This window comes from Nuphar pumila, chromosome 17, assembly GCF_984573655.1.
Source record: "Nuphar pumila chromosome 17, dmNupPumi1.hap1.1, whole genome shotgun sequence".
In the NCBI taxonomy this organism is placed as follows: Eukaryota; Viridiplantae; Streptophyta; class Magnoliopsida; order Nymphaeales; family Nymphaeaceae; genus Nuphar; species Nuphar pumila.
Window position 1 is genome coordinate 53800453 of NC_143265.1, and position 18492 is coordinate 53818944.

The 18492-nt window shown below is 36.3% G+C and overlaps 1 protein-coding gene across 1 annotated transcript; it reads right to left on the minus strand.

Moving 5' to 3' along the window:
* Positions 1-6951: 6951 nt before the first annotated feature.
* Positions 6952-12713, minus strand: LOC149811972 (small ribosomal subunit protein uS4y-like). Its single transcript, XM_089992584.1, has 3 exons — positions 12585-12713; positions 11754-12135; positions 6952-7386 (listed from the first exon to the last, which is right to left on the minus strand). Exons 1-3 carry the CDS (start codon positions 12610-12612, stop codon positions 7203-7205), a joined length of 594 nt encoding a protein of 197 aa, XP_089848710.1. The 5' UTR covers positions 12613-12713; the 3' UTR covers positions 6952-7202.
* Between the last annotated feature and the right edge of the window lie 5779 nt (positions 12714-18492).

An 18492-nucleotide genomic window follows, 5' to 3' on the forward strand; every position in this document is an offset into this window, starting at 1 on the left:
AACATGAGTTCTTAAGTCCTCTATTTATATACTACCCAACAATAGAATTAAAATATTATATACTACCAAAGAATACTATTATGAAACAAGAATTAGATTATAAAGAGAATTCTAGAGTCCTACATTTGTCATGACTCATACTTTAATTAAAAGTCCTAATTAAAACAAACTTTAAAGGACCTAATTAAACTCTCCATAATCACCTTCCTGAAAGGTAAAAGAATCCGCTAGAGAAGTGGGAATGTCCCACCGAACTTCTTAATTAACGCCCCCCATGGAGCGCACCTAGTGACCCAGTCTGCTCCTCCAAGTGACGCATGTCCGTCTCTTGCTGTTCCTAAATAGGACATGTATCATTTGACTTTTTTCTTGTGTGAATGCCGCATTAACTTCCTAGGTCCCATTTGGGCTTGGACAGCCCTATTTTGCCTACAAGGCTGAGCTGGTGGACCCTATGCTTGGATCTTGGGCATCCCCTAAAAACGGGATTGTAACAACCTCATCCATAATCACCAACCAACCAAATAAGTGTGATCTAGGAGAAGGACCACACACCCACACCAAATCCATAGGCATAGGGTCTAAGCCCACATCACCAAATGCTAAGCAAAAAGAAGCCACCATAAACTAACCTGTCTTAGTGTGAGATCAAGTACATGTAGCCGAACCATCCATCGAAGGGCTCAGCCCAGTCATGAATTTGGGCACTATAGTAGCCACACTCCAGAAGAAGCCTAGGAACCCCTGTTATGCGACCAAACCCAAGGCTAGCCCTGCAAGGTGTTTTTTTTATCTGAAGTATGGTGCAAGGTCCCCTTTATTCCTACTAATAGACCACCACCCCTTGGAGATTAGCTCCTCATTTTTTAAGGAGACATTTTTTAGTAATCATTGTCCCTGCCCCACAAAAAATAATGCATGATCCTGTTGATATGCTTCTCTAGCTTAATCAGCATCCTAAATGACATGAAGTGGGAGGTGATAGCCGACACACCCATTTTAATGAGAATGACCCTACTAACTCGGGACAGGTACTTACCTCACCAAGACTGCAAATTAGACTCTACCCGGTCAAGTACTAGTGACCAGAGATCATTGTGAACCAACCTATTATGGAGAGGTAGTCCAAGATAAGAAATCCACAACTGGCCTAGCCAGCAACCAAAAAGGTTGGACGCAGCTGCGGGGTGACGATGAGAACTACGTTGAACACAAAGACCTTACCTTTTGCCCCCATTCATGTGAAGCCCCGACAAGAGACCGAGCACCTTGAGGACGCATAAAATCCTCATCATTTGCTCAATGGATGCTTCACCAAAAAACGATAAAATCATCAGCAAATTAAAGGAAAACAGAAGAAGTTGACAAGATTGATGTTCGCAGCCTGCCTGAGTAGGGTTGCCAAACCTTCAGCTACGACGTCAAAGAGGTGGGGGGGGAGGGGTGAGAGGGAAAGCCTGCCTAAGACCCCGATGCAAGTAAAAAGCTTGACCTGATTCATCATTCAAGCTAACAGAAGTAGACGTTGTTTGGACCAACTCATTCACCCAAATTACACCACCAGTCTCCAAAACCCATGCTTGCCAATGACTGCATGAGAAAAAGCCATGAAACAGAATCAGAGGCTTTGCATATATCCATTTTAAGCATAAAATAAGGCTTATATGAGAAAGAGATGTTAATGATGGCTTCACACATGAGCACCACGCATTCCTACGCTGATCTCCCCTTAATGAAAGTCCTTCCTGCATCTTATTCGCCAACACCTTAGAAAGGATACAGTAATATGGAAATGGTCCTGAACGATGGAAATGTCCAACGTGTTATCCAACTTAGGTAGGAAAACAATCTCAGAGTTACCAAACACCTTGAGCAGCTTTGCATAGTAAAAGAATTCAACAAACATGGAGTATAAATAGGATTTGACAGTATCCCAGAACCATAGGAAAAAATCAGGGGACTTGAGACAGAAGAGGCCTTTGACCACCTCAAGCCGAAAAGGGGTGTCCAACAATGTTGTCTGCGCTGGAGTAAGTCGATGGTATAATGATTCTGAGATAGAGCCACCCTGGATATACCTGCCACATCAAGAGACAACAAAAATGCATTTGGAACGGCTGGGAGCAAGTCGGAGCCCTCCACTCCACCACTGCAACATCAATCTGCATGAAGTCATGCTTACCTGAATGCATCCTATTGGAATCGTGTCTATAGAAAAAATGAGTGTTTTCGTCCCTACTCTTGAGCCAGAAGACCCGGGAATGCTGGTGTCATTCTTGCTCCTCCCTGATTGTCCATTCTTTGATGCAAGCAATGAGTTATTTCAATCAAAAGGTTGTCATAAAATCAAATCTCCAGAGTCCAACCCCTTACTCTGACAGGTTGGGTAAAGCGAACAAACTCGGCCTCCCATCATGTGAAATTTGGAGGCGCTATTAGACTTCAGCGATTGCCTAGCTAGCCTCGACACTAAGGTGGAACCGTTTTTTGTGCAACCGATAGGTACAAAGAATGCATAAGGGCACAGACAGGAGGGCATTTACAAATATAGCACGAGGCCATCGAAACTCATAGTTGTGAAGGTTCCCAAAAATGTATGAACCCCTTTTTATTAAAATCGTATAAGAGGCACAGGTGAGAATACATTAGCAAATGTGTAACGATATTTGCATGTGAAGGTCAGGACATTCGCAAATGTGAGAGTATTTAATTAAAAGAGGTTCACACCAAAAATGTATAAAACCTTCTTTTACTAAAATCACATAAGGGGCTCAAGATGTTTGCAAATGTGTGAGGACATGACTTGCATGTGAAGATCAAACATTGCAAACGTAGAAGTATTTAGTTAAAAGGAGGACATTTACAACTCATAGTTGCAAAGATCCCAAGGGTTCCCTCACTTTGTTGGACGGGTGGGGGTAAAGAAGTTAGTCCAAGACCATAAAATTAGGTTAGCCACTTGGAACATAGGGTCTTTAACTGGTAAGTTGGTAGAGTTAGTAGATGTTATGTGTAGGAGAAAGATTGATATTTTATGTCTTCAAGAGACCAAATGGGTAGGTGAGAAAGCTAAAGTGATAGAACCTTGGGGATATAAGATTTGGTATACAGGAATAAATAGGAATAGGAATGGAGTAGGGATTGTTATGAGTCGTCAGTTTATAGATAATGTAGTTGAGGTCCGTAGGAAGGGTGATAGAATTTTACTTATTAAATTAGTATTAGGTACGGATATTATTAATATTATTAGTGTTTATGCACCTCAAGTAGGTTTAGATGATTCCATTAAGCATCAATTTTGGGAAGATTTAGATGGAGTAGTACAAGAGACATCTTATGGAGAAAAGCTTTTCATCGGCGGTGACCTTAATGGACATGTAGGCATTAGTAGGGATGGATTTGAGAATATCCATGGAGGCTATGGTATAGGAGAAAGAAATAAAAGTGGAGAAAGGATTTTAGATTTTTGTTTGTCCTATGATATGATCTTAGCAAACACTTGGTTTAGGAAGAGGGAGTCTCACCTAGTAACATTTAAAAGTGGGGTTAATACGAGTCAGATAGATTTTTTCCTACTTAGAAAGAGAGATAGGGGTTGTTGCATCGATTGTAAGGTTATACCAGGAGAAAGTGTAGCTACACAACATAGAGTCTTAATTTTAGATCTTAGAATTAGACAATGCCGCAAAAGGGATAGACATAGGATAGATCCTAGAATTAAGTGGTGGGCACTGAAAGGAGCTAAACAAGGAATGTTTGTAGAGCAGGTAGTTAAGGAAGTTGATTGGTGTCTCGAGGAGGATTCAGAATCAATGTGGAATAAGATAGCGGGTGGTATGAGAAAAGTAGCTAAGGAGGTATTGGGTGAGTCTAAAGGCGGTGCACCACTAGGTAAGGATACATCATGGTGGAACGAGGATGTCAAATTAGCTATTAAGGTTAAAAGAGAGTGTTATAGAAATCTAAGTAAGAGTCGTGATAATGAGAATTTGGAGAAGTATATGATAGCAAAGAAGGAAGCTAAAAAAGTTGTTCGAAACGCGAGGGCTAAGGTATATAAGGAGGTTTATGACAAGTTGGATACCAAAGAAGGCGAGAAGGATATTTATAGGCTTGCAAAGATGAGAGATAGGAAATCGAAGGATTTGGGTATGGTTAGATGTATCAAAGATGAAATGCAAAGGGTTTTAGTCAAAGATGAGGAGATTAAGGAGAGATGGAAAGATTATTTTGATAAGCTATTTAATGATAGTCATGCTCAAGATCTTGGAGACTTCTCCATTCCTTTTCATGAGATAAATCGTGACTTCATGCGCAAGATTCAAAAGAAAGAAATTGCAGAGGCTTTGAAGAAAATGAAATCAAGAAGGGCAGTTGGCCCAGATGGTATACCTATCGAGGCTTGGAAATGCTTGGGAGAGAAAGGTTTAGAATGGTTGACAAATCTTTTTAACTTGATTTGGCGAACAAATAAGATGCCTAATGAGTGGAGGAAGAGTACTTTGGTGCCTTTATATAAGAATAAGGGTGATATACAAGATTGCACAAACTATCGTGGTATAAAACTCATGAGTCATACTATGAAACTTTGGGAGAGGGTGATTGAGTCTAGGTTGAGGAAGGTTGTCATGATATCGGAGAATCAATTTGGTTTTATGCCTGGAAGATCAACTATGGAAGCTATACATCTTCTTAGACAACTTATTGAAAGATATAGAGAGAGGAACAAAGATTTGCATATGGTTTTTATTGATTTAGAGAAGGCATACGATAGAGTACCTAGAGACGTTCTCTGGTGGACAATGATGAAGAAAGGTGTTTCTCTCAAGTACATTAGTATAATTAAAGATATGTATGAAGGAGTAGTAACCAATGTCCGCACTTGTGGAGGGGTGACAACCAATTTTCCGATAACGGTTGGGTTACATCAAGGATCTGCTTTAAGCCCTTTCCTATTTGCGATAGTGATGGATGAGCTTACGAGATCAATTCAAGAAAATGTACCGTGGTGTATGTTGTTTGCTGATGATATTGTTTTGATTGATGAGTCTAGAGCTGGGGTTAATGCTAAGTTAGAATTATGGAGACAGACATTGGAAGCTAGAGGTTTTAAGTTGAGTAAGAGTAAGACTGAATATATGGAATGTCGGTTTAGTAAGCAACGAAGTAGTGATGGGAGTGTAGTGAAGCTTGGTGAGCAAGATATACCGGTGAATGATTATTTCAAATATTTGGGATCCATCATTCAAAAGTATGGAGAAATTGATGGAGATGTAAATCATAGGATAAAGGTTGGGTGGATGAAATGGAAAAGTGCTACTGGAGTGCTGTGCGATCATAGAATGCCATTGCGGTTGAAGGGAAAGTTTTATAGGACGACTATTAGACCCGCTTTACTATATGGTACGGAATGTTGGGCTGCCAAGAGACATCATATTCAAAAAATGAGTGTAGCTGAGATGCGGATGCTTAGATGGATGTGTGGAAATACAATAAAAGATAAGATTCGGAACGAAGAGATACGTAAGAAGGTAGGTGTTGCACCCATTGAAAATAAGATGCGAGAGAATCGTTTACGGTGGTTTGGACATATTCGGCGAAGGCCTAATGATGCTCCAGTTAGAAGGTTGGAGAAATGGGAAAATATATTAGTTAAAAGAGGTCGGGGTAGGCCTAGGAAGACTTGGATGGAGATGATAGGAAAGGATATGAATGCTTTGAACCTCACCGAGGACATGGCGTTGGATAGAAATGATTGGAGGAAAAGGATTCATGTGGAAGACCCAAAATGAATTTCTTTTTTGGTTCATATCGCTGACCCCAATTGTTTTGGGATGAAGGCGTAGTTGTAGTTGTTGTTGTTGTTGTTGTAGTTGCAAAGATCCCAAAATCTGTGAACCTTCTTTTACTAAAATCGCATGAGGGACACAGATAGGAGGCCGTTTGCAAATATGTGACGACATTAACAAATATGAGAGTAATTTAGTTAAAAAAGGTCATTTACAACAATGTATTACAAACGTCATACTATATTTGGAGAGGGGCAAATATTTTCTAAAAAAATAAGGAATCAAAATTTTGACATGTGGGAAAGAGTTCGTCAAATTGTTAGGCATTTTGAAAATTACATTTTGCACGGACTGTAGTCATTTTCCAAATTTCATATTCATATTTGAATCAATATGTTTGTGTACTAACTTTAGATCAAGTAATGTCTAATGTGATGTTAAACATTTCCTTACTAGGGCGCCTAGTTCTATTTGGTCTGAAACTCAACTCCAGATCCAAGTTCAAACATGACGGAAATCTATGTAGGCTACATCTTGCATCTAAGGGAACACGCTTAAGTTTTGGTTTTAAAAACTTTGAATTTGGGTTGAACTTGGGACAAATCTCACCAACCAAATGCAGATTAACCAACACAGCTTAAGACGACAAAACGCTGTCCAAATGGGCGTCGAGAGTTTCGAGAGTGGAGACACTTGTACGGTGCTGACGCTTGGACAGACCCATTCAACTGACTTAAATCACAACCAAAACACAAGATCAAGCCAAGGAAGTTGGAACACCCTTTAAAATCAACTCACGCCAACTCCAGACCCCGAGTGGCTAGACGATTGGTCCACTCAAGTCAGCCAAGAGCTCAATCCAATTGAGACACAGCATACTCAAAAGGGCTCCGCATGTTGGTTGGAGACGTTGCAAGTTCAAACCCCAAGTAGCGGTATATAACTGGTGGGGTCTGCCTATCTAAAAAAAAAGGCCATTTAAATCCAAGCCATATCACTCTTAGATTGCACAAATTAGCTGTGGACTCCAATGATCTGCTCCGATTGGTGGAGAAGAGGAAACGGAATTTGCTCATCATTTTAAAGGCATGCTCTTCGTCTTCTGCCAAATATTGAATTACAATAAAATACATTTCAGCACAGCAATAGAAAACCGCTAATATACTCAACAAAAATTCAAATTCACTGCCATGAACTGTGAATATATCCTCCAGCAGGAAGCAAAAAATGATGCCAAAAAAACAAAAAAAAAATATCCAACATAAGCTAAGTTACTGAAGCATCACCAAAAAGAAAAAGCTACAAAGCTACCAGACAGAAGCATCCGTAGGAAGATGGAAATATGGGAAGGAATAATAGTCTAGGCTTAAAAAAGATTGTTTCAAAGTATAGGGGAAAGAGAAGCTTAATTTCTCAATCCTCATCCTCTTCGTCTCCATCACCACCACCAGCCTTCTTGGATGCAGCCTTGAGATTCTTTCGCTTAACACGACCAGGGCGTCCTCCACCCAGTGGGCTTGTCAGTGAGAAGTCAATGTGTTTCTGCGAATCTACACGCACTAGAAACGATGGAATGTTCACCACCTGCCTACCAACCCTGCAAGCAGGACAATGAATATTTATTTATTTATTTCAGAAGAGACCATGAATAAATTAAATAGAGAATAACATACAGTAACATTCATGTAAACTGTCCATTATATAGACACCAATGGAAATCATCCCACTTGAGCAAATGTAGTTAGAGAAGAGACCTTTGACCCATTCCACAAGGACAACTGTAGTTGAAAAATCATAGGTGCAAGTTGTATCCACTCAATCTAACCTCATAGATGTGTTCAGCATGATTTGTTTGTAAGGGATAGCTCTTTGGATCATCTTTTCTCCATGTAAAAATATGATTTTTCGAATCATGAAATTTTGGTACATTGTGAACCATTGATTTTTTAAGCCCTTAGAAAACTAAACTTACATGTTGCAAAAATGTAACTTAAACTGTCACCTGGGTATGGGTGCAGGTATTGAGGGTACAACACAACAATTCCAAAAAATGTGGGTATGGGAACACGGCTATATATATATATATATATATATATATATATATATATATATATATATATATATATATATCACATAATTACAAAATAAACTGAATATAATCTAAATATATATGCTATATCTAAAATATATATTATATACTGAAAATAGGAAGTTATAAACTGAAAATATAATTATAAATTATAAATTGAATACAAACTTGTATGTATGGAGGAGGGTAAAATGACGTGTCTGGGTGTCGACACAGGGATACACATGTCAACACAGGTACGTAGGGCAAAATGGAGTGTCTGGGTACCATAGGATTTAAACCAGTCATATATATATATATATATATATATATATATATATATATATATATATATATATATATATATATATATATATATATATATATATATATATATATCACATAATTACAAAATAAACTGAATATAATCTAAATATATATGCTATATCTAAAATATATATTATATACTGAAAATAGGAAGTTATAAACTGAAAATATAATTATAAATTATAAATTGAATACAAACGTGTATGTATGGAGGAGGCTAAAATGACGTGTCTGGGTGTCGACACAGGGATACACATGTCAACACAGGTACGTAGGGCAAAATGGAGTGTCCGGGTACCATAGGATTTAAACCATAGTCACATATATCAAAATATTGGGATATCATCATCGTATTTCAGCGAACAATACTAAAGGTAAAATATCGAGATATTTTGAAAATATTTTCAAAATAACTATATCATGATATTATAAATTATTTTTACTGTTTTTATCTATTTTCTACATCTTAAATATGATTTTCTTTTTTTTTATTTTTTTTTTATTTTTATTATATATATATATATATATATATTTACTTTCTAAACATGATATTTTCTTACTTATTTTTGTTATTTTATATTTTTAAAATGTTTTTAAGCCCTGAGGTTTTCCACAGATTTATCACCGAACCTATATTATCGCAAGACATAGCCTTGCCAAGATATAGCTAATACCAAAATTTGTGACTAATTTAAACTTGTTTTGTAATGAAGAAACTATATAGATCGCATCCATAAGGTCAAGTTTGCAAAAGTGGAATATATATATATATATATATATATATATATATATATATATATATATATATATATATATATATATATATATATATATATATATATATATATCTTTCCTAGTGAAAAACAGTAATGTTCTTTTTTTCTTTGCACATCTGACCCTCCAGATGTGATCTACATGTTTTGTTTACTAGAAATCATCCCTTGGACCATGTTTTTCAGATGTGTATTTCAGATTTTCCAGAAGTTGAAAAATCAATGGCCTACAATTTACCGAATTACAACTCTAAAAAATTGTATTTTTACATCAAAAGAATACGATCCAAGGGTCGATTCCCACTATTTGACCATACTGAACACATCCATGGGATCATATTTGGTCAAAACAACATCCCTTATGAGTTCTAATTAAAAGGTTCCTTACCCACAAATATTTGTAGGCCCTAACCAATTTAATCTCCTGACCATCCCAACCAGACCATAAAGCACGGTTATGGGTGTGTATTTAATCTGAACTTGCAGATGTATTCCCTCCCTATAACTACTTAGTAGGGAACATGTATTAGATTAGGTATTTGAGACTAGGATAAATTGCTTAGGACGTGCCAATTCCTCTGACGCTCTAGAAGATGAGATAATTCTACATGAAAGCATTAGTTGCACTTCATAGTGAGTCATCAGCCATCATCCACCTCTAAAATGGATAAGGCTCAAAGTGGACTGCAGATAGATGACCTGCCCTTTGATAAGTGTCATAAACTCAAGCGAGCTTGGTAAGCCATCAACAAAGTGAAAACTTATTTGCTTTTTTGGAACAGAAATGTGCAATTTGCATTGTTTGTCATCTTGAATGCATAAATTTAGTCTCTATTGTGACGAAATGGTTCTCTTTAAACCATTGTTCTTTTAACCCAAGAACCAATTCAAATCAGTCATGACTTTAAAGTTGGAGAAAAATTTTGAGTATTGCTTGAGACAAATATGCATAAGAACATGAACGATTCGCAAATCCTCTTAAATGGACTCTTCTTGCAAGCTTCAAAGACCTGGCTATCAGTTTGAAGTTCTGGACAGAAAAAATGGGGCATTCCTCATTAAGGGCACAATGAAGAGAATGTGGACAATACTTTATAGGAGTAATGGCTAGTTGAAAGGAGTGCTCCTAAATTGCTCGTATAGAAACTAAATTAGACTTGGAGTGAAAGATTATTCCACTTTCCTGCTAGGGCTTAGGGCCATATTGTCCGTTTTTAAGGTTATGGGTCAAACTTATTCACATAAGTTCATGACTGTTGATGCAAGTATAGAAAGTACCAGAACGCAATAAGCAAAGGCAAATGCATTAGGATTAAATCTTTTGTTTTTTAAACATGAATGATAACATCCATACAGACCTACATAATAGAAGTGGTGCAGCAATTACATCAGGGACATAGAGTTCTAGCCTAAATCAAACAACACAAACTCAATTCATGGACAAGATCCTAAGAGCCATGCAATTCCATCCAGTTCTTCCGATAGCTTATTATATGTAGGCATCAAAACTGAGAAACTGGAGACAATTTGAAATCAAATATGTTTTTATGTGATTATGAGATACATTACAAAAATCAGGAGGGTCTCTGTTTTTAGAAGGCAACATAGGTCAATTAAGCTGCCCCTGAACACCTAGGTCTCCACTGCATATAGGATGCCTGACAGAGGCTTAGTAGGTAAGCTGATCTAGGTCAAGATAAACAGCCTTGATCACCAAATTCCAGAATGATAAAATAGAAATTCATTTCACTCTAGTGCTTCCAAAAAAAAAAAGAACCCTAAAGACGTGAATTGCATGTTGAGATTTGCAGTTGGTAAAAAGGGAGTTCAGCAGCAAAATCCGGCCAAAGCATACAACACATATACTCATACTTTCCAACATCTAACCATCTTTTAAAATGGAAAGAGACTGAAAGATGCCAAAATCCCCAAATGTAATACAAAGATAAACCATACGCCAACAATCATTATTAGATCCCTGTGAATGCCCTGAGAATTTAGAAAAGGGTAAATAAAACAAAAAGGACCTGGAATTGACAACAAAATAAACACAAAAATAGATGGAGATTGATATGCATGCAGAGAAAAAACAAATATTTGCATAAGAAAACAAAATCAATCAAATAAAAAGTTGGATTGAAAAATATAATTGTGTGCTTAGACTAAATGGAGATTGGGTTCCAGAATTAGAATTCCATCCCAGGTCAAATTTGAGAGATGGGATTGACTCTGCAAAGAATTTGGGGTCAATTCCATGTTTTTAATCGGAACCAAATAGGTCAGAGTTCAAAATCCTAGATTTTTTAACAGAACCCTACGACATAGACAACATTCAAGTTCAGGAACTCAACAACCTAAGAAGACAAACTTTAATGAAATTCCAAGCGAATATAAAACAGACATGTTGGAGTATGCACACGAAAGGCATATTCATGGGCTGAATAATTCTTCTTAGAAAATCGTTAAACAAAACCCCTTCAATACATCCCACGAAAATTCTTTCATGACTACATCTAACATGCCACATATCACAATTTTTTCTTCTGCATTGTCAAATATCCCGCACCACCAAGCTAAAAAATATTAAAAATGATAAAATCCTCCATGGACAACAAATAATCAGGCAAGGACAACATAGTTAGCCTACGCAACAGCAAAGAAATGAATTTCAATTGACCATGTGTGATAATCATCAAAGTTTCCTCATCATATACACGATTAAATCAAAGAGAGAATATATATATATATAAAGAAAGAATACATCAATAGAGAGACAAATATAAAAGTTTTCTCTACCTGATATGCCTCTGCCTGATGAGAACTCGGGCATGGTGGATCGACTTGGCCATCCCTGACTTGAACACAAGTGTTTGGAGACGACGCTCAAGGAAGTTCTCGACGGTTAGGGCCAGAACATAATCAAGCTTGTTCTGGCTCTCGTCCAGAAGCCCATACTGGTTCATCCGCCGCAGCAGGGCGTCACCCTCGAAGATCCTGCGCTCGTTCTTTTCATCTAGAGTGAGGAGCTCCCTGGCAGCATTTCTGATGCGGCTGAGTGCGTACTGAACCCTCCACAGTTCCCTCTTGCACCGGAGCCCGTACTCTCCGACCAGCTTCAGCTCGGCGTCCAGACGCTCCTTCTCGTAGGGACGCCGGGGCTTCTTGAACGTCTTCCCATCTATACACGCAGAGAAATTAGGACTTCCAGTCACAGTGATCAAATAAAAAGAGATAAAAACAAAACACGATAACAAAATTTTAGAAAACCAAAAAGCCAAATACAATCACTTTCAACAAGAAGGCCATAACAAGACCTGGGATTTTATAGATACAAATCCATCCAAAAAAATCATATCATAAACAAACAAAAAAATGACAAGTAAAACAGAATAACTAGAATGACAAAAAACAACGGAATGACATCAAATCATGCGAAGAAGAACTGGAGAAACCCTAAAATTCGAGACTCCACTGAAATGATAGAGAGAGAGAGAGATCAAAAGACCAAGAGCAAAAGCTACGGGATCGTTTCTGAAAGGATCAAGAGATCGAAGACGAGAAAACGGAAATCCTAGAACGAAAGAAACCCTAGATCTTCAGACACAAACACAGAGAGAGAGGGATTACAGTTGCGGTAGAAGCTAACGTGCACCATGGCAGATGGTGAAGGAGAGGCCCAGCAGCACTGGGCTTAGAGTTGTGGAGGCAGGCGCCATCCCCTTGGGCTGGCCGTCTTATAGGATTCCCAAGACAGCCCCTTTCAAAAACCCTAGTGAGGCCCGTTTGGCCTCAAAGAATTTATTGCGATTTTGTGTGAACTTACCTTGAGAGCGGGCTGAGTTGGTGATTGGGCACTGTAAGGTGTAAACCAGAACCGAACACATGAGAATAAATGTGTAATCTTGTAATGCTTTAATAAAATGCATCTATTGCCCAAGAAGTGACCAAATCCTTTTGCATGTAAGTCATAATTATGTAAAACATACAACATTAAAATAAGAGCTTGTAAAGAAAGGGCAAGCAGTACATTCGGCTTCGTAAAACTCTATTTTGAGTGCAGAAGGTTGCTCCTCTCCACCCACAAACATAGAGAAAACCTCAACAGTAGACTACAGTGCATAGGGTAAGAAACTCATGAATGAAAGTCTGATACATCGGTTGGTAGTGTTAAGAGTCTATCTCACTCTTGTTGTCCTGTACTCGATACTAGTGATAAGTGCTCGGTCAAGTCAAAGTCACCTATGTATTTAAAACACTGCTTGGGTCATGGTTCTGAACTAGTTTTATATTTGTGTTATACCTACGAGGCTAAGAAGTGATAACTTAAGATGTATGAACATTAGTTAGGCATTGCATACATTATTTAAGAAAGAACACTTAATTAAAGATAAAAATGTGTGCATGCATTCAATGACTTCTACATTTGATAAATTCATGCATTTTAACTGCCCATGCATTTTATTTGTTTTAGATTAATGGATTGACACACACTTGTTTAATTTAGTAAATTGAATAGGCATGTCAGTTGTGCAAGTGTTTTAGTTAATTTTTAATTTTAAATTATGAAAAGTCTGATGGAATCCCTACCTCGTATTTTATTTTACAAGTTTAGTATATTTCACTCTACTGAGACATGTTATGTCTGACCCCATATGATGTAATATTTTTCAGAAAGTGAGTAGATGCTTGCATGCGAAGACGGGAGGTTGCGATGGGGATCGAGCCTACCTTTCTTATAATTCCAAAGATTTTGGACTGATTATTTAATTAATTTTTATTTCAAAGGACAAATATAATTAATTATAAATGATTGTGAAGATTGATTTATTTTATGCATGGCTAGTCATTCGCTAATTTTTTAACTTCATAATTTTATGATTATAAATGTTCCTGTGGAGTAGCACGCCAAATTTTAGACCCGATATGTTTGTTTGTTGTTATTTATTAAAAGATTTAAAAGGGTTTAAAAAAATTCCATCATTTTTGGGGTTATAAAATTTTAGGTGTTACACCTCTCCCACGAGCTTTGCTCTCTCTCTCTCTCTTCTCTCTTCTCTTTCGGTTTTAGAGTTCCTATTTGGATCTAGATTCAATTGCAATTCAGATCCATAACTGAAATCCATATTCAATTACAATTCAAATTCATACTTAAGATCTAGATATGGTTGCACTTCAGATTGAGATCTAATTGTATTTTGGATCCATACTTGTTTATTGTTTGGATGTATACCCACTTACATATAGGATCCATACTCATATCTGAACCCAGGATCCATACTCAATTCAAGCATGGATCTTCCTATCCTAGTCAAGAGGTTATTCAAGTTGGTATGTGTCTAGGTTATCGCTCTCACCCAGTGCAGAGCATGGACCACTTTTTCACGAGAAGGTGAAAGCTCAGTTGTATCCTAGGTGCATAGTTGCACAAGTACCCATTGCAATGAGGACTTGATCTTAAGTGAGAAAACTATCGCTTGAAAGATAGTGCATGTACACGCATGCCTTTGAGCATACCTAGTTCAAGCTTAGTTGCCTGACCCACTAAATTAAAGCATTATTTTCAATAATTTTTAAGCAATAGTTTTGCAAAATGGTGATTGAGAATGTTAGAAACCAAGAGCTACCCAAGTTGTCCCAATTTGATGGCCTCAATTTCAAAAGGTGGCAACACTAGGTGCTCATCTTCTTCACTATTACAAATGTAGTATACCTACTCACGGAGGACTGTCTCGAAGAAGAAGATGATGAAACCATTGCTGAAAACTGAAAGAGACGAAAGTGAAAGTAGAATAACTTCGTATGTCGTAGACATATACAAAATGCTCTCTTAAACACCATGTTTGACATGTACTTAAAACTCAACACTACAAAGAAGTTGTGGGAAACCCTTGAAAGCAAGTACAAAATGAAGAATGCAAAAAATCATAAGTTTTTTGTTAATAAGCATATGGATTTTAAATTTTTTTATGATAAGTCACAGCTACGTTAAGTTCATGAGATACAAATTTTGGCTAAGCAGATCAAGTCTAAGTGTATGAACTTTGATGAATCATTTCAGGTGGCTGCAATCATTGGTAAATTACCCCAATCTTGAAAAGATTATCAAAATAAATTAAAATATAAGAATGAAGAGCTTATCTTAGAACAACTTCAACATCTTAGAATCAAGAAAGAAGCTCGATCTCGAGATAAAAAAATGAAGTAAAAGAAGTTTGTGCTAAGGTAAACAGGTTGAACGCAAACCAAGGTTCAAACCCAAAATTAAGAATAAGAACAAAAAATTTAAGTTCATTGCTGAAAGAAGAAATTTTGTTTCCTACTATACTTGTGATAAAATGAATCACTATACGAGAGAGTGTCGACACAGAACAAAATTTTAAGCCAATAAAGCTAGTAAACTTGATGATGACCTGGTGGTTGTAGTTAGTGAGATATTCAAGATTAATTTCGATAAAAGGTATTATATAGATTCTGGATCAACTATCCATTCATGTAATGATAGAAGTATGTTTAAAACATATAAAATCACGAGGGAAGACCATAAGATCTATATAAAATATAAATATTAAGCTAAGGTTCAAGGAAAAGGGAGTGTGGATGTAAGACCCACTAAATTCCAAACATTTAAATCAAACTCTCTTTGTTCAATTTAGTATGTAAGTATGATGAATATCTAAGTTTTGGATTTATTTTTTTAAGTAGTGTGACAATTACTATGTTGATTAGTAATCGAGAAGAAAAAAAATAATAATAGTAAAAATAACAATTTGCCAACCAGAGGAAAAATCAAATTTTTTTTATAGCAGTGGATTAATACTTGATAGAAGTTTAGTACATAGATGCATTAAACAAAACTATGATTTATAAAGCCTAGTGTTAAGTATTGAACAAATCAAGTGAGTTTAGATTTGGATCATATCCAATTGGAGTCGGATCCAATTGGAGTCGGATCCAATTAGAAGACCCAATATGGAAATTTCATAATTTGGGATTTCTAAAAGTAATAATAAATAAAATAAAAACTTTCAAAAAAAGATTATTATTTTAAAAAAGGTAACTAGTTGGTTAGACTTAGTTCGAATGAAACCAACTAAGCCAACCAAGGGGTGACGATTTTGCCAAAGATACTACCTTGAGAGTTGTGTGAGGGGTGAGAACCAAGGTGGCTTTTCACATGGGATCCCAAGGAAGAATCCCTACATTTCTTAGGGAAAGCAAAAATGGTAAGGCATAGAATAAGAGCATAAAATAACTTACCAAATTTGTAAAAATTCACACATGACTAGAGAAGGGCAAGGGTCAACCTAGAGGAACATTTTTTGAGAGGAGGGTTAGACTCCATCTCAACCCTCCATCTCTCTTCTTATAAGTTCAACCACACATCTTACCTACTCATAAATTTTATCTATAAATATCTTTCAAAAAGTAGAAGAGAGGCATTCTTGAGCTCTCTCTCTCTTTCTATCTCTCCCGCTTCCTCCAACATTTTTGAAGTTTTTCTCTTTTTTTCACTCAAGTGTAGTGTAAGGTACCTTAGAGGGACTCCATTCTATACAAGTTTGTGGTAGGATCAAGCACCACTTCAACTTAAAAGAAATTAATCTTTCCTCCATTATATTTTGAATTTTATTTTAAAGCTCTTATGTTTTTCAATCCATATAAACATGCATTCTTGTAATGCATGTGGGTATAAACAAGGATTTTTCATAGATAGAGCCATGAATGCTCATCCAATGTATCTTTCATTATGCTAAGTACATTTTTTACATGCATCTATGGTCAAAAAATGATGTTTACCAATATTAATGGTAATTCATCATTTTGACCCATGTTTCATGCTAGAAATGTGAATCATATGTTGTTCTTGTTTGTTTTATCATGTTGAAAGCCTTGTCCTTATATTACTCATGTATCATGTCTTTTTCTTTTAGAACATTCATGGTTAAAAATACTTTATGCAACTTGTCTTATCATGCATTGTGTGTTTGTAACCTATTCACGGTTAGAAACCTTGTTTATACAATACATAGTGTAGGTTATCATTTTCGAAATCTATTTACGGTTGAAAAACTTTGGTTATGCATCATGCCTTATGTTTTGACATTTTCAAGAGTCAATCATGGTTAAAACATGATCCATAGATGATTTCTCACCTTTTAAAACTCATCCATGGTTAAAAGCTTGAGCCATGAATGATTTGTCTTGACTTATCAATTTTTGAAACTCGTTTATAGTTTGAAACATGATTCATACATGAGTTGTCATTTTTGAAAATCATTTATGGTTAGAAACTTGAGTCATACATAATTTCTCATAGTCTATCATTTTCAAAACACAACCATGGCTAGAACTTGACTCAATCACGATTTTTCATGTCTTGACATTTTTTTTTCAAAACTCATTCGTGGTTAGAAACATGATCCGTAAAGGATTCACCATGTCTTATCAATATTAATTTTCAAAACAATTCCTAGTTAGAAGCATGGTCCATAAAATGATTCACACGACTTATCATTTTGAAGCACCTCTATAATTTTAAAAAATTCTTGTTATATCATTTTAAATCTTGAATCACAGTGTTGACTTATTAATAAAACTTTCAATAGAAAACAAATATATATATATATATATATATATATATATATACTTGTAAAGATTTTATGTTGGTTACTGTTTAAAAAAAAACTGCATCAAGGGATTTACCTCTTGCTTGCCACACCGGCTTGAACCGTGCCTATGGTCTAGACCTGATCTATACCAAGCAGACCTAACTGGGTTTGAACCAGACATGATCTAGACCTACTTAGGCAGAGATCGGGCCAGACTGACCTTAACCAAATCCCTCAGTTCAAGCCCAGTCTGTGCCTAACTCGGTCAAATCGGCCTGAGCTAAGGGACTTGGTTCAGTCCAAGTCTAAACCCAACCCACACAAACTTGTCTGACCCAGACCAAACCTGTGTTGACTATGCCAAACCGACCAGTTAGCCATACAACCTATGAAAAAAGAGAGAAAAACAACTATATAAATAGTTATATGAAAATTACCTTGAACATAAGTGGATTTTAGTCTATGCGAACCATAAAGGAAAATGCTTATGAAAATGCATAAGTATATATATAATATGCATATGTATTCAAGTGATGTTGATCTATGTGAACCATGAAAAAATATGGTTATGAACTAATGCATAAGTATATATATAACATGCATATGTATTTAAGTGATCTTAGTCAATGTGAACCATGAAGAAATATGCTTACGAGCTAATGCATAAGTGCAAACATAATATGCATTTGAGTAAATCATTGTATCAATCATGCATTTAAAGATAAATGAATTATGATATGCCATGTGATGGAATAACTCATGCAATGCATAAATGCCCATGTGTGCGTGTGCATATGCCCATGCATTCATAATAGAGATGAGATACATATGACAATTTATTTACGTGAAATATCTATGTGAGCATGTTTATGCCAGAATGTATATAAGGTAAGATGCATATGAGATGTATAGATGTGTTTGTCTCA